The following is a 25,556-nucleotide window of genomic DNA, read 5'->3' on the forward strand; positions in this document are numbered from 1 at the left end:
AGCGATCTACCAAAATCTTAGTACTACTTCCTAAGCATCCCAATGATATGAGGTAATTTCAGTAGATGTACCAGGTAGGGATGAGTGCCTCGAAGGTGGGGGAGAGGAGTCAAGTGTGGAGGGAGAGGGATGAGCAGGGGGGAGGGGAGGAATGAGTGGAGAAGGAGTGGTGTGTGTGTGTGAGAGTGCACACAAGGTTAGGATAACAGGCTAGGGTAGTAATGGGTCCAGCACATCAGAGCAGCACTGCTGATTGATGACCTGAGCATCACAAATTAATCAAGATGGTACGAGCTCTGCCAGGTGGACAGCGGTTCAGAAGAGAGGTCAGGCTAGGTAGTTTGAATGTGGTATCAATGGGGGGGCGAGGGGAGAAAGGGGTTGAGGTGGTGGAGTTGATGCAGAGAAGGCGATTGGAAGTGTTGTGTGCAGGAGCCCAGAAGAGAAAGGAGACAGGGCACGGAGGTTGGTAGGAATAGTCCAAGAGCCCAGAAGGTTTATTCAAGTGAAAAGCGCCGGAACGTTTGACCTCATGGGCTGATGGGGTCATCCACCGACATCACAAAAATGCATTGCTGCCGGGTCTGACCCATGGCTTTCCCCCCGAAATCATTCAATTAGTAACGCCATTACCGAAAAACCCATTTTGCTCAATATCTGGAGAACTATGCATGATAATGTCACGAATAAGGTGTCTATACCTATGTTTACATGGTCAATCATTACACTGACACCCGCATTATTGCTAGAAAATGTATAGTTTTCCAGGTAAATGGGTAGCCCATCCGCTCATTAAGCGACGCCATTACCGAACAACGATATATGGAAAACTTGCAAATGTGCAGTTCACATAATTAACTTGATGTCCTCTTGGCATTACAAGCCTTCTCTATCACTTTCGTCACTCTCATCACTGTCCTCACTCCAAGCATTATTTGACTCTTCCTCATCTACTGAATTATCTTCCACGCCATCCCCGTCATCCTCATGTGGGCCTGTGAGGGACTCTGGAACTGAACTTCCTGGATACTCACTGGATAAGGTCAGCTTGAACTGGGCATTCTTCAGCGATGCAAGGAACGGCGGAATCACCTTCTCGGTCCCATCAAAGCGTCTCCTCTTCCGTCTGGTCAGTGTCCCCGCTGCATTATTATGTGATGGGTCTGGTAGTGGTTCAGATGGAAGTTGATTTTGGTAACATATCCCTACTGTTGAATGCAGATTATTCTTGTCATCTGGTGTCTCCGTGTTTACATCGTAGTTATCCCAGGCTAATGCTGAAAAATACAAAAAGGTAATAACACAACATTTTCACCACAAACGTGTATTTGTATTATTATTACTATTATTATTATTATTATTATTATTATTATTATTACCTGTTCCCAATCCATTGCGCAGATGGAGACCGGCAGGAGTTTCCTGTTCCAAGTCAGAGCAGGTGTAGGCCATAGCAAATGCCTCAGCAGACGTCAGTGATGAGTGGAATACAAGGTTTCCAGATTTGTTTGCTCGTTTGTCAACGAGGATTTCCGGGAATCGTTCCTTTATCTTCGATATCAGACTTTGTGCTGTGTACCTATCAATGTCATCCTGTGTTCCTCCAAGAGCAAGAAACTCTTCTTTGTACAAATTGAAAATTACTGACGCCAACATGGGAGTTTTGTTTTTGATGACTTCATTTTCGAGGAACATCGACAAGTTTTTGAAGGCTTCAACGTGCATCTTCCGATTCGACGTTTGCTCTTCATCCGTCACATGCAGTCTTTCATAGTCACGACGACAACTGTTATGGTATTTGGCTTCCTTTGCAATAAGATCTTCCCCATGTCCAATGATCCTAGTATCACACTTTTTCTTAGCAGCAAGAAGGATTGCCTTGCTCCCGTCTGTGGTCAAACATTGGCTGAGGGGTTCATTTTTCTGCAACTTCCTCTTCCTCTTCTGTCCACAAAAAATACATTCCTGTCCAAGGACGCCTCTCGTGCTGGTAGAAAGATGATCGGAACTTGAACGAGTGGTCTTCTGAGGTGGTTCAGATGGTTCTGTACTTGGAGGTGCTCCTCTCTTAACAGCACAGAATCGACTGAGGCAAACTGACTGGTAATATTTGCCTTCTGGGCCCTCAGCTGTTCTGATCTCTTCCGAGGTGTTCGAAAACTTGTCACTTTGAAGTGCCTTTCGCCGTCTAGCAGCATTTTTGGCTGTTTCCCAGTTGCTGGAATTGAAACACTTCAGGGCACGTTTCTTTTCTCCTCTTTCTTTGCTAATTATACAAACGGGGGCGTCATTTGCCACGATCTGTAAATAACAAAAAGGGACAGAGACCAATGCATCATTTGCCACATTGTAACAAAAGACAGAGATGGTACGACTCCAGTAAGCAACTTTCAGGGTGAACTCCACATTTTCAAGCACTAGAGTTGGCATTGTAATATTTCACCATAAAAACATGGGTAGAGACACCTTATTTGTGATATTATCATGCATTGTTTTACAGATATTAATGAAAATGGGTTTTTCCGCAATGGCGTTGCTAACTCAGTGGGTGAACTAAACATTTACACGGTAAACTATACATTGTCTCGCAATAATGCGAGTGTCAGTGTAATTATTGACCATGTAAACATAGGTATAGACACCTTATTCATGATATTATCATGCATAGTTCTCCAGATATTGAGCAAAATAGTTTTTCGGTAATGGCGTCACTAATTGAGTGATTTCGAGGGGAAAGCCACGGGTCAGACCCGGCAGCAATGCATTTTTGTGATGTCGGTGGATGACCCCATCAGCCCATGAGGTCAAACGTTCCGGCGCTTTTCACTTGAATAAACCTTCTGGGCTCCTGGACTAGAAGACACATGCTGTTGCATGCAGGTGGGGATGGAAGGAGGAATGGTGTGGGAATAATAGAATTGGAAGAGCTCAGCAAGCAGGTGGTCAGAGTGGAAAGATGGGGGGAAGGTGCACGGATAGTTATGGCATGGGTGGTGATACAGAGGCACATGGTGGGTGTTCTGTTGGTTTTTGGGCCACAAACGGGGAGGACTGGGGTGGAGAAGAAGAAATACTGGGACGCACTGGAGAGGATGATGGGAATGGTTGAGCTGGATGTGATGCTGTGCATTGCGGGGGACTGTAATGCGCATGTGGGAATAGCGGAACCAGGTGAAGAGGAATGTGATGGTAAATTTGGTTGGGGAACAAGGAATACATGGTCAAGAGCTGGTGCAGCTGAGGGCATGGAATGGGATGGTCATAGCCGGTTCATTCTTTCAAAAGTGGGAAAGCCACAATATTACCTATAGCAGTGGACAGCACAGAACAGAACTGGATTTGGTGGTGGTAAGGAAGCAACAGTTGTGGAGGGAGAGCATGTTACCACCCAGCACAAACCGGTGGTGTTTGTGGTGAGGATGAAGAAAATAAGGGAGGTTAAAAGTGGGTGTCGGAATGTTATTAGGCAGCGGAAGTGTAGAGGAAATGTCATCGTGGAGTACAAGGAGAGGGTGAGGGACAGGTATCAGCAACTTAGTGAGGAAGCGGAGGAATACGGAGAGGCATTTAGGGGAATTGTAGAAGTGTTGTGTGGAAGGACGTTAGGAAAGGGTGCATCTTCATGGGATAGAAACCAGGCATGCTGGGTTGAGAAAGATATGGAAGGTATGGAAGTAGTGAAGGCAGTTGGTCAAAAGAAGGAGCTTTGGAAGAGGATAGAGAAGACCAAGGAGAAAGGGAGGTAGCAGGATGCGAGGTTTCTGCACCTGTATAGGCTGTAGAAGAAAGCAGAAAGGAGAGCTGTGGATAAGACGAGGAATGATATCGAAGATGGTGTCCAACAAGTTGCAAGAGGATGGTTGGAGGAAGATGATCTATAAATTGGGTCGTGACAGGGATGACGATTGCAAGGAAGTGAAGAGGGGGGGGGGGGGCGATTAAGGATTGTGGTGGGAGGCTAGAAACAGAGAGGGGCGCAGTATTGAAGGTGTGGGAAGGATATTTCAAACAGCTGTTGAACCGGGAAGTCAGCAACGATGAGCTGGAGCTTCCATGGAATGTGGAGGGGAAAGTGGAGTTGGTGGAGATCACAGAAGAGGAAGTGTGGACGGCATTAATAATAATAATAATAATAAAGGAGTCTTATATAGCCCCATCAAGCAGAGTAAACGACCCTCATGGCGCTTTACATTATCATGCGAACGCACACACACCGCACACACATACACAAACATACACACAAACAGACACACCTTCACTCTTGCCCTATTCGTCTCCCTCCCCATTCAAAACCCACAGATGTGTACTCCCCCTCCAAACATTGAAGAAGATGAGGAAGGGAAGGGTGCCAGGCATTTATGAGGTGTGTACAGAGATAATAATTGCAGTGTGAGAAGTCGGAGTCAGTTGGACGAAGAGGTTGTTGAATGTATGCATGAGAGAGGGTTCAATTCCCGAGGAGTGGAGGACAGGGTTAATTGCACTGATATGGAAGGGGAAGGGGGGTGTTCAAGATCCACAGAAGTACAGGGGTATTATACTCTTAAGTCATGTCATGAAGGTGCTGGAGAGGTTTCTGGATGGGAGGACAAAGAAGAGTGTGGAGGAGATCAGAGAGGAGCAGAAGGAGTTTAGAAAGGGTAGATGTTGGAGTCTTGATAGTGAGAATGACAGATGAGATGTTCATGCTGAGACAGCAGGTGGAGAAGAGGTTGGAGGTGCAAGGTGAAATGGCACGTGGATTTGTGGCTCTGGCGAAGGCCTACGACACTGTCCCGAGAGAGATGGTGATGGCAACATTGAGATGGATGGGAGTGCCAGAAGCAGAAGTTAGGTTGGTAGAAGGGATTACAAGGGAACAAAAGGAAGAGTTTTGGTTGGTCCTGGGATGTCGGAGGAGTTCAATGTGAATATCTGTTTTAGGCAGGAAAGCGCTCTCAGCCCACTTCCTGTTTATCATGGTTATGGAGCTGGTAAGCAGGAAGGTAAACATGAAAGGTATTCTGGGGAGGATATTGTATGCGGAAAATCTGGCTATTGTGGTGGAGAGTGGCCGAAGTAGAAAAACATTGCCTCAAAAAGAGAACCATGACAATTACAACTACATATGGGCAGGGTACAGCCCGAAGTGGAGATCGGTTTCTGAGGTTTGGGACATGGAATGTAGGGACAATGACAGGGAGATCAGGAGAAGTGGTGGAAGTATTGGTCAGAAGAAGAGTGGCCATATGTTGTGTGCAAGAGACGAGATGGAAGGGAAGTGGTGTGAGAATGGTGAAGGGTAGGCAGGGACAGAAATACAAGTTTGTGTGGCAAGGGTGCCTGGAGGGTGTGAATGGTGTTGGTGTCCTGTTTTCTGAGGAGTTTGTAGACAGTGTGGTGAGTGTGACCAGAGTGAGTGATAGGTTGATGATGGTGAAAATGATGATTGGAAAGTTCTTGGTGAACGTCATCTCGGGATATGCTCCGCAGGTTGGTCGGAGCGATGAAGAGAAGGACAAGTTCTGGTGTGCGATAGAGAAGCTGATGGAAAACGTGAAAGATGAGGAAGTTGTTGTGGTAGGAGGAGACCTAAATGGACATGTGGGAAGGAGTATGGACGGTTTTGAGGGAGTTCATGGGGGTTATGGATATGGTGTGAGAAATGGAGAAGGTGAAAGGATTTTGGAGTTTGCTGATGGAGCTGATTTGTTGATTTGTAATACTCAGTTTCAGAAAGGGGATAATAAGCTTGTTACATACACGTCAGGTGGGTCGACGACAACCGTTGACTACCTGATGGTGCGTAGGCGAGATAGGGGGCACCTCCGGGACACAAAGGTGATCCCGGGGGAGGAGGCTGTTTCACGGCACCACTTGGTTGTCTGCGACATAAGGGTGAAAGGTGCGAGGAGAGCTCGGCGGGTGAAGTACCAACCGAGAATGAAGGTGTGGAGGTTGAAAGAGGTGACAGTAAGGGAGGCATTAAAAGAGAGGCTGAGTCAGGTCGAGGATGATGTGGTTGAGCTTGAAAGTGGTTGGATGTCAATGAAAGATAGTCTGTTGGGAGCCGTTGGTGAGGTATGTGGATGGACAAAAGGACCACCAAGGCACTCGGAAACATGATGGTGGGATGATGAAGTTGGGAAGAGGATTGACGAGAAGAGGAAGAAGTTCAAGGAGTGGCAGAAGGCGAAGGGTACGGCAGCAGAAAAAGCAGAGCATGAAAGTTATAAGGCAGCCAAGAAGGCTGCAAAGAAAGAGGTAGCAAAGGCGCAGGAGACATGTAGGAAAATGTTCGGAGAACGCTTGGATTCGGAAGAGGGCCAGAGAGCGGTATTCAGGATTGCAAAGCAGATAGCGAAAGAGAGGTGTGATGTGATGGGGGTGAGTTGCTTGAAGGATGAAGTGGGACAAATCGCTGTGGACCCAGATGGAATTAAAGGAAGATGGAAGAGATATATGGAAATGCTGTCGAATACAGAGAATGAATGGGATGGCAACATAGAGAGTAACCCAGTTTTAGGACCGGCAGAGAAGATAACTGAGAAGGAAGTTGAGGAAGCGATAAAAGCAATGAAGAGTAGAAAAGCGGGAGGGCCGACGGGAGTTGTGGGAGATATGTTGAAGGCAGCAGGAAGTTGGGGTGTGAAGAGAATGACAGAGATCTGTAATCTGGTGGTGAAAGAAGGCCGCATTCCAGTGGCTTGGGAACTGAGTACCCTTGTCCCTCTATACAAGGGGAAAGGTGACCCTTTGGAGTGTGGCTCGTACCGAGCGATAAAGTTATTGGAGCATGGAATGAAGGTATTGGAAAGGGTGTTGGAGAGGAGGATAAGGAAGAAGGTGAAGATCGACGAAATGCAGTTTGGATTTATGCCAGGAAGAGGAAAGACAGATGCGCTCTTTATTGTGAGGCAGTTGCAGGAGAAGTACATGGAGAAGAGGAAGAAGTTGTTTCTTGGGTTTGTTGATCTGGAGAAAGCATTCGATAGGGTTCCATGCAAAGTATTGACATGGGCATTGAGGAAGTTAGAAGTGGAGGAATGGTTGATCAGAGTTGTGATGGCAATGTACAAAAGAGCATGCACAGCTGTAAGGATGAAGGACGGGAACAGTGGTGAGTTTGAGGTGAAGGTGGGAGTGCATCAGGGGTCGGTACTAAGGCCACTACTATTTGTAGCTGTGATGGAGGTGCTGGCTCAGACCGTAAAGGAGGGTTTACCGTGGGAGTTGTTGTATGCAGATGATCTGGTGTTGATTGCGGAAAGTATGGATGGACTGAAGGAAAAGCTGAACAAGTGGAAGGAAAGTACGGAGACAAAAGGTCTGAAGGTGAATATAGGAAAGACGAAGGTGATGGCAAGTGGTAAAGCATGTGGTGAGGTGGAAAGAACTGGGAAGTGGCCATGTGCTGTGTGCAGGAAGGGTGTCGGAGTGAACTCCATTCGATGTACAATGTGCGCTGAGTGGGTTCATCAAAAATGTAGTGGTCTGATAGGGTCATTAACCAGTGTGGCAGCTACATTCAAATGTAAGGTGTGCACAGAGGGAGCTGCAGATGGAGGAAATGTTGAGTTGGATCTTGGAGACGGCATGAAGCTGGAAGGTGTGAAAACATCTTGCTATCTCGGAGACATGCTGAATGGAGAAGGTGGATCAGACTCGGCAACGTTTGCTAGAGTGAGATGTGCATGGAAGAAGTTTCGGGAACTGAGTGGCGTGCTGATGAGGAGGGGAGTGTCGTTGAAGCTGAAGGGAAAGGTGTATGCTGCATGTGTGAGAAGTGTTATGATTTATGGGAGCGAGACATGGGTCATGAATGTAGAGCAGCAACGAAGGCTGGAAAGGGTGGAAATGCGAATGGTTCGGTGGATGTGCGGAGTGTCGCTGAGAGAGAGGAAGACAAATGATGAATTGCGAAAGATGATGGGAATCGAGCCTGTGATTGATGCTGTGAAGAGGAACAGGTTGAGATGGTTTGGTCATGTGTTGAGGAAGGATGAAAGTGACTGGTTGAGAAGAGTGATGGAAATGAATGTAGAAGGAAGTAGAGGACGGGGAAGACCGAGAAAGACTTGGCTAAAGATGGTGAAAGAAGACATGCGGGCAAGGGGGTTAACAAGGAGAGATGCAGAAAATAGGGCAAAATGGAGAAGATTGTCATGGGGACCGCAAGGCTAACCCCCGCTCTTGGAGGGAAAATGGCCTTAAAATGCATGTTGTGTTGTTTTGTTGTGGTGGAGAGTGGGCGGGAGATGTAGGAAGTACTGGAGAGTGGAAGAAGGCATTTAAGAAACATGGGCTGAAAATGAGCATGGAGAAGACGGAGGTGAAATAAATGAATGGGTTGGACAGCAGAGAAAAGAAATGAATTTCAGTTTAAAGGGCAAGGGGATCAGACAAGGAAATCGGTTCGAGTATCTGGGGGGGTGGGGGGGGGGGAAGGGAGCACTGACCAGGGATGTCAGAGGCAGAAGTGCGGAGGTGTAGAGGTATGGAGGAGGATTGAGGTGGTTGAGAATGCATGGAAGAGGGTGGAGGGTGTAATGGCAGAAAAATAATTCAAGGAGATTGAAAGGAAAGGTTATGATGTCATGCGTAATGCCGGCCTATCTTTATGGTCTGGAGATGGTGGTGCCGACAGAGACAACAACAGAGGCTGCAGGTTTGTGAGAACAGCTGTGTCTGGAGGATTGCAGGTGTGAAGAGGGTGGATAGAATTTTTTTGACAAGTATGTTGATCACTCTGATTTGTGTGTTTGTTTGTGTGTGCGCGTTTGTTACTTGGCAAAATAATATATTTTTTTGACAAGTATGTTGATCACTCTCGTTTGTTTGTTTGTGTGTTTGTCTGTCGGCTCACTTATACTTGCCGACAGGTCACAATTTTAAACCGATCTTCACGAAACTTCACCAAATGGTAGAGCTTGGGGTCCGACAAAATCCAATATAATTTTGAGGTCAAAAGGTAGGCCAAAGGTCAACCACTATTTTCAAATTTCTAAAATCCTCAATTTTCATCCGATTGACTTGAAATTTAAATAGCATTTACATATCAGCTAACTGAATTCAACCACCAATTTTTTTTGAGAGCAACTTAGGCTAAAAGATCAACAACCTTTTCAAATTTCTAAAATCCTCAATTTTCATCCGATTGACTTGAAATTTGAATATGATTTTCATATCAGTTGACTAAATTCAACCAACAACTGTTTTTGAGGTCAAAATAGGTGACAAGGTCAACATAGGCCAAAGGTCAACCACTTTTTTGTCAAATTCCTAAAATCCTCAATTTACATCCGATTGACTTGAAATCTGAATAGGATTTGCATACCAGCTTACTGAAACCAACCATTTTTGAGGTCAACATAGGCCAAAAGGTCAACACAGGCCACATTTCTAAAATTGTCAATTTTCATCCCATTAACTGAAAATTTGAAGACGATTTGCATATCTGGTCACTGAATTCAACCCCCAACTATTTTTGAGATCAACATGGGCAAAAAAGTCAATATAGGCCAGATTTCTACAACCCTCAATTTTCATCCGATTGACTTGGAATTTGAATGGGATTTTCATATCATTGAACTGAATTCAACCACCAACTATTTTTGAGATCCATATAGGCCAAATGGTCAACATAGGCCAAAAGGTCAACATAGGCCAAACTTCAACAAATTTTCTCAAATTTCTAAAATCCTCAATTTCCATCCGATTGACTTGAAATCTGAAAAGGATTTTCATATCAGCTTACTGAAACCAACCACCAACTATTTTTGAGGTCAACATAAGCCAAAAGGTCAACATAGGTCAAAAGGTCAACAACCTTTTCAAATTTAAAAAATCCTCAATTTTCATCCGATTGACTTGAAATTTGAATCGGATTAACACATCAGCTAAATGAATTCAACCACCAACTATTTTTGAGATCAACATAGGCCAAAAGCTCAACATAGGCCAAAAGCTCAACGTAGACCAAAAGATCAACAACCTTTTCAAATTTCTAAAATCCTCAATTTTCATCCGATTGTCTTGAAATTTGAATAGGATATACATATCAGCTAACTGCATTCAACCACCATCTGTTTTGCACATCAACATGGGCCAAAAGGTCAACATCTGCCAAAAGGTCAACATATGCCAAAAGGTGAAACACGTTTTTCAAATTTCTAAAATCCTCAATTTTCATCCGATTGACTTGAAATATGAATATGATTTGCACATCAGTTAACAGAAACCAACCACCAACTATATTTGAGATCAACATAGGTCACAATGTCAACATGGGCCAAAGGTCAACCACTTTTTCAAATTTTAAAAATCCTCAATTTTCATCCGATTGACTTGTAATTTGAATGGGATTTTCATATCAGCTAACTGAATTTAACCACCAACTATTTTTGAGATCAGGATAGGCAAAAAGGTCAACATACACCAAAGGTCAATAACCATTTAAAATTTCTAAAATCCTCAATTTTCATCTGATTGACATGAAATTTGAATAGGGTTTTCAGAGAAGCGAACTGAATTCAACCACCATTTTGCAGATCAACATGCACCAAAAGGTCAACATATGCCAAAAGGTGACCCACCTTTTTCAAATTTCTAAAATCCTCAATTTTCATTCGATTGACTTGAAATATGAATAGGATTTGCACGTTGGCTTACTGAAACCAACCACCAACTATCTTTGAGGTCAACATCGGCCAAATTTATAAAATTGTCAATTTTCATCCGATTAACTAAAAATTTGAAGACGATTTGCATATCTGGTCACTGAATTCAACCCCCAACTATTTTTGAGATCAACATAGGCAAAAAAGTCAATATAGGCCAGATTTCTACAACCCTCAATTTTCATCCGATTGACTTGGAATTTGAATGGGATTTTCATATCATTGAACTGAATTCAACCACCAACTATTTTTGAGATCCATATCGGCCAAATGGTCAACATAGGCCAAAAGGTCAACATAGGCCAAACTTCAACAAATTTTCTCAAATTTCTAAAATCCTCAATTTCCATCCGATTGACTTGAAATCTGAATAGGATTTTCATATCAGCTTACTGAAACCAACCACCAACTATTTTTGAGGTCAACATAAGCCAAAAGGTCAACATAGGTCAAAAGGTCAACAACCTTTTCAAATTAAAAAAATCCTCAATTTTCATCCGATTGACTTGAAATTTGAATCGGATTAACACATCAGCTAAATGAATTCAACCACCAACTATTTTTGAGATCAACATAGGCCAAAAGCTCAACATAGGCCAAAAGCTCAACGTAGACCAAAAGATCAACAACCTTTTCAAATTTCTAAAATCCTCAATTTTCATCCGATTGTCTTGAAATTAGAATAGGATATACATATCAGCTAACTGCATTCAACCCCCATCTATTTTGCAGATCAACATGGGCCAAAAGGTCAACATCTGCCAAAAGGTCAACGTATGCCAAAAGGTGAAACACGTTTTTCAAATTTCTAAAATCCTCAATTTTCATCCGATTGACTTGAAATATGAATATGATTTGCATATCAGTTAACTGAAACCAACCACCAACTATATTTGAGATCAACATAGGTCACAATGTCAACATAGGCCAAAGGTCAACCACTTTTTCAAATTTTAAAAATCCTCAATTTTCATCCGATTGACTTGTAATTTGTATGGGATTTTCATATCAGCTAACTGAATTTAACCACCAACTATTTTTGAGATCAGGATAGGCAAAAAGGTCAACATACACCAAAGGTCAATAACCATTTAAAATTTCTAAAATCCTCAATTTTCATCTGATTGACATGAAATTTGAATAGGGTTTTCAGAGAAGCGAACTGAATTCAACCACCATTTTGCAGATCAACATGCACCAAAAGGTCAACATATGCCAAAAGGTGACCCACCTTTTTCAAATTTCTAAAATCCTCAATTTTCATTCGATTGACTTGAAATATGAATAGGATTTGCACGTTGGCTTACTGAACCCAACCACCAACTATCTTTGAGGTCAACATCGGCCAAATTTATAAAATTGTCAATTTTCATCCGATTAACTAAAAATTTGAAGACGATTTGCATATCAGGTCACTGAATTCAACCACTAATTAATTTTGGGGTCAAAAGGATGCTCTACTTAGTGCCATTCTACTTTGTTCTGTTTTGCCAAGTGTCGCTCCATGAGTGATTTTTCATTCTGTCTGTCTGTTTGTTTGTTTGTCACCAGCCTACAGGTCACAATTCCAAACCGATCGTGATTAAACATCACCAAGTTGTAGAGGTTGTCACAATTGAGAAGCCTATTGATTTTGAGGTCAAAGGTAAGCTTTAAGTCAAATTTCTAAAATCGCCATTTTTCATCCGATTGACTTGAAAATTGAACAGCATTTGTATAACGAGTCACTAAATTGAAAAACCAACTATTTGAGGTCAAAAGGTCAAATGTAAACTCAAGGTCAAACTTCCAAAATCATCAATTTTCAACTGAAAAGCAATCAATTTTGATCCTATTGACTTGAGAATTTAACAACATTTGCATAGTGCCTCACCGAATAGGGAGACCAACGTTTTCAAGGGCAAAAGGTCAAAGGTCAACTCAAGGTCAAACTTCCAAAATCATCAATTTTCATGTGAAAAATCATCAATTTTCATCCTATTGACTTGAAAATTTAACAGCATTTGCATAGTGCCTAACTGAATTGGGAAACCAACTATTTTTAAGGTCAACTCAAGGTCAACCTTCTAAAATCATCAATTTTCATCCTATTGACTTTAAAATTTAACAGCATTTGCATAGTGCCTCACTGAATCGGGAAACCAACTATTTTTGAGGTCAAAGGTGAACTACCGGTGAAATTTCTAAAATCGTTAATTTTCATCTGAGAAATAGTCACTTTTCATCCTATTGACCCGAGCTTTGATCAAGATCGTCAATTTTAATCTTGATGAAAGACAATTTGCTGGATCAATGGAAACCTTTTTTGGGGGGAAGGAGGAGGGTGAGTTGGATTTTCCAAGTATCGTGCTCTGCATGACGTCTTCTTGTTTTTATATTTACCTGCTCTTTTGTCTTTCTCCCAGGTGTCACTATATAGCTGCTGCTGTCTGCTGTTATTAGTCCCCTACCGATGTACACCGGAGGGGACTATAGGTTTGCACGCCGTCCCTCCGTCCGTCAGTCCGTCAGTCCGTCACGCAAAGAACAGTTTTCCGGACTTTTTTTCTAAACGCTTAATGCTGATGATTTCAAACTTGGCACATGGTTTCTTCATGATAAGTTACAGATCAAGTTCGAACTTCACGACGTTTCGATCATTTTTGACAAAGTTATGGCACTTTGAACTTTGGGAATTCTGATAATTCTGATGATCCTTAACTCAGTGCCATTTTAAGTTTTAATTTCCTTTAAAAAAGATTTTCTCTGCAATAATAGGACCGATTGAGATAAAATTTTCACCATAGGAGGGACTCGGTCTGTAGAATATTTAAATGGTAATTATGACGTCACAGGTCACGTGGTTCTGGCGCCATATTGTTTTTCGTGAAAACACGAAAACCTCTTTTTCTCTGCAACGGCTGTACAGATCGAGGCCAAGCTTTGCAGGCAGAATCGCATACCCATGACGAACAAAAAAGTCTGCGGGCATGACGTCATGCGTCACATGGTTTCAGAGTTATGACGTTTTTAAGCATGAACCTTTAAAACCGAGCTCCTCCCTCATTTTTTATCCAATCGAGGGGAAACTTCACAGATCTGTTCCGCATGTCAGTCTACTAAAATGGCCTTTTGGAATTTGCGATAGCTCACGTGGTTTGGCAGATATCGTTAATTAAACGAAAATATTTAAAAATGGATATCTCTTGAATCGCTTTATTGATCGACGTGAAACTTCATACTATAGTAGAAGTCATGAAGAGTAACAAGTGTGCAAAATTTCAAGATGATTGGATGTACGGTCTGGAAGCTAGAAGTTGTTATTGCGTGAAGAAGAAGAGGCGTCAAGTGTGCGGATTTAATTATTTATCACATGTACAGACTGAAAGCATCGTTGGACACGACCTGTCGCGGTCATTTTAACCTCAAATAAAAATCTAATTTAAGATTTGTCAATAGCTGAGGTATATTAACAAACGAATGAAACAGATTTGGTCAAATTCTGACTTTTTTAACTCGATCGCATTTGACACAGAGTTGTGACAAGCTGAGGAAGAAGAAACCTCGCATTGGCTTCTTCAATGTGCCATAAAAAAAATGGATATCTCTTAAATCGCTAGTACGTCAGACCGTGAGTTGGTAATAATTTATAAAATTCACACAGTGCAATACGTGCAGGCCGCTCCACGGAGCGACCTTGCGGGCTTATCAACGAGGCGAGGCGTGACACACGTGTCTCAGCACACCTCAGATCAAGTTTGAAAACCAGCATCAACCGTGCATAAATTTGCATATTCGATCATTTTTGACAAAGTTATGGCACTTTGAACTTTGGTAGGGGACATGTATTGCAGCGCAATACTCAGAATGCTTGTTTTATCTTGTATTTTTCATTTGTCCTTTTTGCAATCATTGGGGCTGTATTCGTTTCTGTTTCGGTTTCTTATGTAACATCTTCTAATCACACTTGTTTTTGGAAGTTTTTTGCTCGGTGGATTAGAGATACCTTCTCTGGTTTGGTGTCTTCGTGTTTGCTTACAGTGTGTGTGTGTGTGTGTGTGTGTGTGTGTGTGTGTGTGTGTGTGTGTGTGTGTGTGTGTGTGTGTGTGTGTGTGTGTGTGTGTGTGTGTGTGTGTGTGTGTGATGACAAGATGACAGTTAAAACATTCAAAATACAGTTTGATCCAGAGGTAGGTGGTGTGGTCATGCTGTTTGGTGGACAACATACGGTCTGGCACCCCGCTCTGCTCACCAAACTCTCCTCCTTTGGTATCCATGGAAATCTATACGCATGGCTGGCGGACTTCCTCTCTAGTCGTAGTCAACGTGTGGCCCTGAATGGGTTTCTCTCATCTCCTCTTCCTGTTCAGGCTGGAGTTCCCCAAGGCAGTGTTCTGGGCCGTGTACTTTTTCTGGTCTTCATCAATGATCTCTCTGACTCTCTTGAAAATCCTCTCTATCTCTTTGCTGACGACTCTACTCTCTGTCGCTCCATTCCTCATCCCTCAGATCGGCAGTCTGCAGCCTCCTCACTCTCTGCAGACCTGGACAAAATCACAGACTGGGCAAACAAGTGGAACATGTCTTTCAATCCTGACAAATCTCACACTCTTACGATGTCTCTTCGAAAAGACCGACTGGACAACCCTCCCATCCACTTTCTGAATAATCCTCTCCAAGAAGTTCTGTCACTCAAGCTTTTGGGTCTCACTATCTGCCATGATCTTTACTGGGAAAACCACATTTCAAATGTGGCCTCCAAAGCCAGTCGCCGACTGGGCATCCTCCGTCGTGCGAAGTCCTTCCTTGGTACACCTGAGCTCCTCACCACATACAAGGCTTTCATCCGCAGCTCAATGGAATACTGCTCTCCCCTCTGGTCTGGTGCTCCTGCCTCACACCTAGCTCGCCTTCACGCTGTTGAAACCAAAGCTTTCAGAATCATTGGAATCTCCCGCGATGAAGCTATCTCCAAGGGCCTTTCACTCACTCACCACAGGCAGGTTGGTGGTCTTTCCGTCTTCTACCGACTCCTCTCTGGCCTCGCCCCCCCAGCTCTCTCTGGGCTCTGTCCCCCAAATATTCCTACAGGTCGCACAAGATCTGCCTGCTACCCTCTTATGGTTAAACTGACAAAATCAAGACTCTCTGCTCACCTTCACTCCTTCATTCATCTTTTCTCCCGCCTCTGGAACAAACTCCCTCACTCTCTTCAATCCCACTCCACCCTCCAGGTCTTTAAAACAGCTGTTCACCACCATCTCTTATCTTCCCCCATCCAAAACCTTGATCTTTTCTACCCCCGCTAATTTCACCCAAAATCCTACATTTTTTTTTGAAATACCAACTTCTGTCCTGGAAGTCCTTGGTGTCCTTGTGTTTTATACCTCTCCCCCCCCCCCCCCTTCCCACGCCTCCTCCCCCCAAGCCCTCTCCCTCCCACACATCTCCCTGCTCTCAAATGTTGTGTTCCTGTGCTTCTCCTTCTCTCCCCATCTTGTCTTCCGCTCCCTGTTTTTATATATTTTGTTTGTCTGGTTGATTTGTTTGTGAAATAAATGTTCGCTCTTTCACGAGCCTCGATTCAGTATACAAAAAAATAAAAAATAAAAATTGAAGGTAAGATGTGCATGATTTAATAATATTATCATATTATGGAGTGTGTAAGGAAAGTTATAAATATATGATAATGTAGCGGCTGCCGCTGAGTTTTCACAATCGCCTTGCACCTATCAAGGACGCGGAGCGATCACCATGCCGGGCTCGTCCAGGACGCCCAGGCTCGCCCTCAACTTGCCAGGCCGCAGCCAGGATGCTGGGCCACGCCCCCTGGCGCCGGGCCTGGGCAAACCCCCTGGCGGAATAGATATATATTGCTGACTGATAAACGGTTTTTCAGAGTGCCTGAGTGTTTGATTTCATTAAAGCAACTCAGATGAATTCTAGCTTTTTGTCGCGTCCATTCTTCCGATCGACGTGGGAGCCCCGGCTCCTTCATTGGTGACCTATCGACATGGACACGGCAGTCGCCCTTAAACTGCCTACCTTCTGGGAGGCTCACGCGGCGGTTTGGTTCGCACAGGCGGAGTCCCTGTTCGCCCTGCGAGGCATCACGGCCGACGACACCCGCTTCCACCATGTGGTAGCTGCGCTCGGGTCGGTTACCGCGGCCCGCGCCCTGAGCCTCCTCGAAAGCCCGCCAGCCGCTGACAAATACGGCGCGATTAAGAAGCTGCTCCTCGATGCTTTCGCCCTCCCATCGGCGGAACGCGCACGGCGCCTGCTCGATCTGCCTGAGCTCGGCGACACGCGCCCTTCCGAGCGCATGGACTACATGCTTTCACTGCTCGGCGAGCACTCTCCGGCATTCCTGTTCCGGGAGCTGTTCTTCCGTCAGCTGCCTAACCCGGTACGCCTCGCCCTGGCAAGCACGACGATCACAGATCCCCGGGCCCTTGCCAGAGAAGCCGACAAGATCTCCGCCGCAGGACAGCGCATCGTAGCGGCGACATGGGACCCACCGCCGTCCGACGCAACACCCAGGGCGCCCGAGCACCCGGCACGGTCGACGGCCGAACTGCCGACGCCATTGGCGGCCGCTCTACCGAGCCGACCACCTCCGGCACGACGACCGAGGCCTCCACCTGACCAAGCGTGGTGTTACTATCATGCCAGGTTCGGACAGAAGGCCCGGACATGCCGACCCCCGTGCACCTTCGGCAGGCCGGGAAACGGCCGGGCCGGCGTTCATTACCAGCCATGAGCGCCGGCCACACGGGCAACTTACTGTTCATCACGGATAAAGCGTCCGGACGGCGCTTCCTGTGCGACACCGGCGCCCAACTGAGCGTCATACCCGCCTCTGACCAGGACAGGCAATCCGCGGTTTGCGGCCCCTCCTTAGTTGCGGCCAACGGATCGACTATCCGCACCTTCGGCCCGCGCAACGTCACCCTCTGCTTCGGCGGCCAACGCTTTGCTTGGACGTTTGTAACCGCCAACGTGCCCGTGGCTCTGCTAGGCGCCGACTTCCTCTGCGCACACGGACTGCTGGTGGACGTCCAACGGCGTCGTTTAATCAACGCTGAAACCTTCAGCTCCCTGGTATGCACATTGAGCAGCTCCGCGCCGACCGAGCTGGCATGCGCCGTCCCGGCGGCGAACGAGTTTGCTCGCCTGCTCACGGAGTTCCCAGCCCTCACGCGGCCGACGTTTTCGGCCGTCGCAGTACGGCATGGGATCGAGCACCACATACCAACCACGGGCCCGCCGGTCTACGCCAGGGCCCGCCGCCTCGACCCAGCCAAGCTCGCCGTAGCGAAGGCCGAATTCGACGCGTTGGAGCACCTCGGCATCGTGCGGCGCTCCGATAGCGCGTGGGCCTCGCCACTGCACATCGTGCCAAAGCCGGGGGGTGGACGGCGCCCGTGTGGCGACTACCGCCGTCTCAATGACGCTACCACCCCCGACAGGTACCCGATCCCGCATATCCAAGACTTCTCCGCCCGTCTGGCGGGACGGGTCATTTTTTCGAAAATTGACCTCATACGGGGATATCACCAGGTACCTGTCAGGGCGGCCGACGTCCCTAAAACGGCAGTCATCACGCCTTTCGGCTTATTCGAATTCTTGCGGATGCCGTTTGGTCTCAAGAACGCGGCTCAGGCGTTCCAGCGCTTGATGGACGGCGTGCTGCGTGACCTGCCGTTCCTTTTCGTTTACCTGGACGACATCCTCGTCGCCAGCACGTCCCGGGCCGAGCACCTCCTCCACCTCCGGACGCTGTTCGAGCGCCTCAGCGAGCACGGCCTCATCGTCAACCCGGCCAAATGCCACTTCGGCACGACGGCCGTTGATTTTTTGGGCCATCACATCACCAAGAACGGGGCCGTGCCGCTGCCAACCAAGGTCGAGGCCATCACCACGTTCCCGCGTCCCCGCACCATAAAGGCCCTGCAGGAATTCCTGGGAATGGTGAATTTTTATCACCGCTTCGTGCCCCGCGCTGCTCAGCTCATGCGGCCCCTCTACGAAGCCCTCCGGGGCATGCCGGCCAAGCACGACATCGCCTGGTCCGCAGCAATGGATGCGGCCTTCCAAGGCTCAAAGAGGGCCCTCGCCGACGCAACACTGCTCGCTCACCCGGTGCTCAACGCTCCCATCGCCCTCACCACGGATGCCTCCGACTACGCGGTGGGCGCCGTACATGAGCAATGGGTGAACGGGGTTTGGCAGCCACTCGCTTTTTTCAGCCGGCAGCTCCGGCCGAACGAGCTCAAATACAGCACGTTTGACCGGGAGCTCCTCGGTCTACACCTGGCCGTCCGCCATTTCCGCCACCTCCTGGAGGGCCGACCTTTCACGGCGTTCGTCGACCACAAGCCGTTGGTTTACGCCATGGCCAAGGTCACGGAGCCATGGTCGGCCCGCCAACAGCGCCACCTCTCCGCCGTGTCGGAGTTTACCACGGACATCCGGCACGTCGCCGGCAAAAACAACGCCGTGGCCGACTGTCTTTCCCGGGCCAGCGCGAACGCGGTCCACCTGGGCGTGGATTTTGCGCTTATGGCGGCGGACCAAACCACCGACACCACGGTGCAAGCCCTCCGGGCGGCGGACACGGGCCTCCGCCTGGCCGACATCCCCTGCGCGGACACTGTCCTGCTCTGCGACGTCTCCCAAGGCCAGCCTCGCCCCATCGTGCCCGTCGCCTGGCAACGCCGCATCTTCGCCTCCCTCCACGGCCTTTCCCACCCGGGCCGGAAAGCTTCCCAGAAGCTGGTGTCGGCGCGTTTCGTCTGGCACGGCCTTCGTCGGGACGTCCGCGATTGGACCAGCGCCTGCACGGCCTGCCAACGGGCCAAGGTCCACCGACACACCCAGGCCCCGCTGGCACCTTTCACCGTGCCCGAACGACGTTTCGACCACGTCAACGTGGATCTGGTGGGCCCCCTCCCCCCGTCACGGGGGTTCACACACCTGCTCACCATGGTGGACAGGACCACCAGGTGGCCGGAGGCCGTTCCCCTCGTCTCCACCACCACCGCCGACGTGGCGCAGGCTTTCATCGCCACCTGGGTCGCCCGCTTCGGCGCACCGGCGGACATCTCGTCAGACCGCGGTCCACAGTTCACCTCCGAGCTGTGGGGCGCGGTCGCCCGCAACCTGGGGATCAAGCTCCACCGTACTACGGCCTACCACCCCCAAGCAAACGGGTTGTGCGAGCGATTCCACCGCTCCATGAAGGCCGCGCTCATGGCCGGCCTTCAAGACGTCGGGTGGGCCGACCGGCTGCCGTGGGTCCTTTTGGGCCTTCGCACGGCCCCCAAGGAGGACCTCCAGGCATCCACCGCCGAGCTTGTCTATGGCCAGGTGCTACGCGTCCCGGGCGAATTTGTGCCCGACGCTACCAGTCCCTGGTCCGCAGCTCACCAGCGCTCGGACCTCCAGGAGGCCGCCCGACGGTTTGCCCCCGTGCCAACATCCCACCACGGTGACCCCCAGTCCTACGTCCCCCCAGCACTCCGCACAGCGGAGTATGTTTTTGTGCGTCACGACGCACATCGGTGGCCACTCCAGCCGCCGTACGACGGGCCCTTCCGGGTGCTGCGACGGGACGACAAGTCGTTCGTCATCGACATCGGCGGCAGGTCGGACCGGATTGCTGTGGACCGCCTCAAGCCGGCGCACGTGGACGTCGACCACCCACCACGGGTGGCCCTTCCGCCGCGGCGAGGCCGTCCCCCGTCCACGGTGCCCCCCACTCGACCACCCACCACCTCACCGGACCCCCTCCCACCACCCGCCAGGGGTCGCTTCGGCCGGGTCATCAGGACCCCCCTCAAATTGACCCTGCCGGTGCAAGTCGATTCTGGGGGGACGTGTGTAGCGGCTGCCGCTGAGTTTTCACAATCGCCTTGCACCTATCAAGGACGCGGAGCGATCACCATGCCGGGCTCGTCCAGGACGCCCAGGCTCGCCCTCAACTTGCCAGGCCGCAGCCAGGACGCTGGGCCACGCCCCCTGGCGCCGGGCCTGGGCAAACCCCCTGGCGGAATAGATATATATTGCTGACTGATAAACGGTTTTTCAGAGTGCCTGAGTGTTTGATTTCATTAAAGCAACTCAGATGAATTCTAGCTTTTTGTCGCGTCCATTCTTCCGATCGACGTGGGAGCCCCGGCTCCTTCAATAATACATTAAATCCTGTAGCGAGTAAAGTTGGAATAACTGATGTTGCATTGATGAGTTGACTGACTGCCTGGACACAACTGAGGTTGTGGATCTACTGATGTACCATCTATTGATGTGGATCCATGATCGAGGTTGTGGATCCGCCGTTTGGAGAGGTCCTGGGCTGAAAGGATCGAAACCTCGAGGAAGAACTGTGCCCAGCTGATGATCCGTGCAGTCGGGAAACCAAGCAATTGCTTACAGGTTAAGGTTCTTGCTTTAGGTAAGGGAAATATGTTTGAGGTTTACAATTTAAATAAAGTTGAATATGGGATGTTGTGAAATTAACATCATTTACAGCAATCCTTTAAATTATTTATATTTAAGTTTAGGAACAACCGATACTGTACAATTAATTAAATGCATTTTAAAATAGGAATTGAATAAGAGAAATAATAATTGAAAATCATAAGAGATAGAATTGTGAGGAAAAAAAAAAAAACAAGATGTATATGTGTGTGTATATATGTGTATATATATACAGTATGTGTGTATGTGTGTGTGTGTGTTTAGGATTTAAAAGTTGAGCTCCATTAACATGACAATTATTCTTGAACGTTTGAGGATATCAAATCGGATTATTAGTACTGTACTCAGAGACGCCATGCAATATGAATTAGAGGTGTGCCGTAATCCGAAAGCACATCGTTCTCTTTCTTACCTGTGCATCACCTGGAGAGACGCGGCTGTGTCGCTGATGCAGTCCCCATGGAGGCTCGGGGAGAGGATTCGCGATTTTTCACCCGGGTATCCGGTACCAGCACATGGTGGCTAATAAACTCATTCCAAGTGCTACTGCGGGCTCTTTTTTAGCAACACCAGAAAATAATGAGTGCTAGCGAGTGGGACACCCGGCTTAACGTCCTGATTCGTGGCAGACAGAGCAGACTTTGCATACGAGTGGACAGTGGTTATGGCGGATTTTTGGGGCTTTGGTGTTGGTTTTCGATTCAATGTTTGACATATCGACAAATTGTTCATACAGACGACGTCGGAAATTGAAAGCAGACTTGCTCATCTTTGTTTGCGCAGCTTGGGAGGAGTTTATGATTCGATTGGATCAGAGCTGAGAGTTAAAAATAAAGAAATTTAATTTAAAAACGATGGTAACGTCACCTCGAAGCACTCAAAAAGAAATAGTCATTTCATTGTGAATGAATAAATGAATGAATGACTCGATCCCTCATGCAACGTCAAAAATGAGTCAAAGTTATAATTGCCACTGAAATTAATCACTTTCCATTCGCTAGAACAATGATAATTGCGATTATAATTGCACTCGTGGAAAAACCAAAGATAATTTGAAATGGAACCGTCTTTCAGCCAAATACTTCCACCGCCGAGAATACCACCGCCTACCTCACCCCCTCACGCACAGACAGGAAACGTAGAACGGTCAGAAATAACTCATGTAGTTTCAATCGCGTCTCTTGTAATTGTATAGCTTTCATCAAAAGTTAAACAACATCATCCTCCATATCCAGTCAGTCGAAACCCGAACGGAATGTGAAAATAAAATTGCAACTTCAAACAATTTTGTTAAATTTACCAACAAATGTTCCGCACATTTTGAACTTCAAAAAGGAAATTTTGTAATCATAAGGAATTCTAAGCAGGAACAACGTTCACACAACCTGCCCTGGTCAGACTCCGCCTCACGTTCCAGACTTTTCCAGCGACGTCGAGGACGCGATGATGCGGCGGAAGCTCCGCCTCCAGCGCTGACGACGACGCGTGATGACGCGTGGAAGCTCCGCCTCCAGCGCTGACGTATTTTTCTCGAACGTTCGACGCCCTTTTAAGAGGAACGGACGTACGATACGACACGACGTCAAATCAGATTCTGAGGTATTGACTGGTGCGTTGAGGGGAAAGTCAGTCGGATTTTTTGCCTTTTCGTGCTCTCACTCGACGATAAACGCTTCTGTGTACGAGAGATTTTACATTTACAACGATGGCGAACAAAGGACCAGCTGTGGGAATCGACCTGGGAACCACGTACTCGTGCGTCGGGATCTTCCAGCACGGAAAGGTGGAGATCATCGCCAACGACCAGGGCAATCGCACCACTCCGAGCTACGTGGCCTTCAACGACTCGGAGCGGCTCATAGGAGACTCGGCCAAGAACCAGGTGGCCATGAACCCGTCGAACACGGTGTTCGACGCCAAACGGCTCATCGGTCGCCGCTTTGACGATCACGTGGTCCAGTCGGACATGAAGATGTGGCCATTCGATGTGATCAACGAGAGCGGTCGCCCCAAGATGCAGGTGGAGTACAAGGCCGAGACGAAAGCCTTTTATGCTGAGGAGATCTCGTCCATGGTTCTGACCAAGATGAAGGAGATCGCCGAGGCGTACCTGGGTAAGAGCATCACCAACGTGGTCATCACCGTGCCCGCGTACTTTAACGATTCGCAGCGGCAAGCGACCAAGGACGCGGGAACCATCGCGGGTCTCAACGTGCTCCGGATCATCAACGAACCCACCGCGGCCGCCATCGCGTACGGGTTGGACAAGAAGGGCGTCGGGGAACGTAACGTGCTGATCTTCGACCTGGGCGGAGGCACGTTCGACGTGTCGATCCTCACCATCGAGGACGGCATCTTCGAGGTGAAGTCCACGGCGGGCGACACTCACCTGGGAGGGGAGGACTTCGATAACCGCATGGTGGCGCACTTCATCGCCGAGTTCAAGCGGAAGCACAGCAAGGACATCAGCGGTAACAAACGTGCTGTGCGCAGGTTACGTACGGCGTGCGAACGTGCCAAGCGCACCCTGTCCTCGTCCACCCAGGCGAACATCGAGATCGATTCGCTGTTCGAGGGATTCGACTTCTACACGTCGATCACTCGAGCTCGATTCGAGGAGCTGAACGCCGACCTGTTCCGAGGGACCGTGGAGCCCGTGGAGAAAGCTCTACGTGATGCCAAGATGGACAAGGCGCAGGTGCACGAAATCGTGCTGGTGGGGGGCTCCACTCGCATTCCCAAGATCCAGAAACTCCTGCAGGACTTCTTCAATGGGAAGGAGCTCAACAAGAGCATCAACCCCGACGAGGCCGTGGCTTATGGTGCGGCCGTGCAGGCGGCCATTCTGTGCGGGGACACCTCGGAGAACGTGCAGGACCTGCTGCTCCTGGACGTGGCACCTTTGTCGCTCGGACTCGAGACCGCAGGTGGAGTGATGACCGCACTGATCAAGCGCAACACCACCATCCCGACGAAGCAGACGCAGTCGTTCACCACCTACTCGGACAACCAGCCCGGCGTGCTCATCCAGGTGTACGAAGGTGAGCGAGCCATGACCAAAGACAACAACCTCCTGGGCAAGTTCGAGCTGTCCGGGATCACACCTGCGCCACGCGGCGTTCCCCAGATCGAGGTCACCTACGACATCGACGCCAACGGCATCCTGAACGTGTCCGCCGTGGACAAGAGCAGCGGACGTGAGAACAAGATCACCATCACCAACGACAAAGGGAGACTGAGCAAGGACGACATAGAGCGCATGGTGAACGAGGCGGAAAGGTACAAGGTGGACGACGACCTGCAGCGGGAGAAGATCTTGGCCAAGAACTCCCTGGAGTCGTACTGCTTCAACATGAAGTCGTCGGTGGAGGACGACAAGGTGAAGGAGAAGGTGAGCGAGGAGGAGCGCAAGGTGGTGCTGGACAAGTGTAAGGAGGTGCTGGCGTGGCTGGACCGGAACCAGACGGCGGAGAAGGACGAGTTCGAGCACCAGCAGAAGGAGCTGGAGAAGGTGTGCACCCCGATCGTGACCAAGATGTACCAAGGTGCGGGTGGTGCTCCAGGTGGGATGCCCGGTGGCTTCCCTGGCGCCGGGCCAACTGGCGGGGGCGATCGTACCTCGTCCGGTCCCACCATCGAGGAGGTTGATTAAAACACCTGGTTTGGTTAAATTAACTCGTCCTTGCTTTAATTAATCCATTTTTGACACCAAGTTCGAGTCTTTCACCGATTACCTGAGTTAATGTGGTGACAGTTTATTTGTTGGTTGTTTTGTTTTTCTGCATCGAAATGAAAGTTCATTAAAAGTTTTTTAAATGCAATCTCACCTGTTTGTTGTTCTCACCTTTAGGGTTTTTGTTATTTCAATTCAAGTCTTGATTTATTTATTTTTGACGAACGAATGGGAATGCGAGTTTTAATACCTGGAATGTTCCACAGGTGTGGTCATTGGTTTCCATGTTAACTCTACGAGTTGTTTACACACCTGGGAGGGAGTCACACCTTGGGTTTGCACTGGGTGGTTTGCCGTTACTTTCAGTGTTAGGGTTAGGAATTGAAGTTGAGGGTGCCGGTGATAACTCACCTCTTGGGAGCCGCTGTTGGACCTCTAACGTCCATCCGAGGGACGGCACATACACACACACACATCTCGGCTTCCTTACGAGACACCAAGACGGTAGTTTACAGGTGGGTCGAGATTTGAACTCACGTGAGACAGTAAAGAGATGACGTCATAAGCCGACAGCCGAGACTACCTATCCGGTCCTGTCGGTGCTCCTCACTATAGCCCCAACCAACCCCCTCACCTGTCTCTTTTCCGTTGGGGGACGACCTCCACCTCCCTCCATTCCTTTCACTTTGGTATGTGATCCCTCTCACCTGTCCGGTCCTTTCACGTTGGTGCACGACCCCATCCTCCCAGGGAGACGATGTTCG

At 48.2% G+C, this 25,556-nt stretch overlaps 2 protein-coding genes across 4 annotated transcripts; one reads left to right on the forward strand and one right to left on the reverse strand.

Annotated features, from left to right (window-relative positions):
• Window positions 1–468: 468 nt before the first annotated feature.
• LOC137440005 (uncharacterized) lies at window positions 469–22,569 on the reverse strand. 3 transcript variants are annotated; one of them, XM_068136364.2, is made up of 3 exons: window positions 22,505–22,569; window positions 1,380–2,301; window positions 469–1,277 (listed from the first exon to the last, which is right to left on the reverse strand). In XM_068136364.2, exons 2-3 carry the CDS (start codon window positions 1,723–1,725, stop codon window positions 877–879), a joined length of 747 nt encoding a protein of 248 aa, XP_067992465.2. In that variant the 5' UTR covers window positions 1,726–2,301; window positions 22,505–22,569; the 3' UTR covers window positions 469–876. The 3 variants fall into 3 exon arrangements, with proteins under 3 accessions (XP_067992465.2, XP_078624591.1, XP_067992464.2); XM_078768465.1 differs by having other exon boundaries at window positions 22,420–22,534; XM_068136363.2 differs by lacking the exon at window positions 22,505–22,569 and adding an exon at window positions 21,532–21,661.
• Window positions 22,527–24,940, forward strand: LOC137440002 (heat shock cognate 71 kDa protein-like). Its single transcript, XM_068136359.2, has one exon. The coding sequence runs from the start codon at window positions 22,825–22,827 to the stop codon at window positions 24,769–24,771; it is 1,947 nt and encodes a 648-aa protein (XP_067992460.1). The 5' UTR covers window positions 22,527–22,824; the 3' UTR covers window positions 24,772–24,940.
• Window positions 24,941–25,556: the final 616 nt, after the last annotated feature.

Source organism: Myxine glutinosa, chromosome 14 (assembly GCF_964187855.1).
Source record: "Myxine glutinosa chromosome 14, kmMyxGlut1.1, whole genome shotgun sequence".
Taxonomy (NCBI): domain Eukaryota; kingdom Metazoa; phylum Chordata; class Myxini; order Myxiniformes; family Myxinidae; genus Myxine; species Myxine glutinosa.

Bases quoted from the DNA above. Each gene is read 5' to 3' on its own strand.
- LOC137440005 (XM_068136364.2), bottom strand. From the start codon at position 1,725: ATGCACGTTGAAGCCTTCAAAAACTTGTCGATGTTCCTCGAAAATGAA. The intron at 1,278-1,379 runs GTAATAATAATA...TGTATTTTTCAG, and splicing joins GCGCAATGGATTGGGAACAG to CATTAGCCTGGGATAACTAC.
- LOC137440002 (XM_068136359.2), top strand. From the start codon at position 22,825: ATGGCGAACAAAGGACCAGCTGTGGGAATCGACCTGGGAACCACGTAC.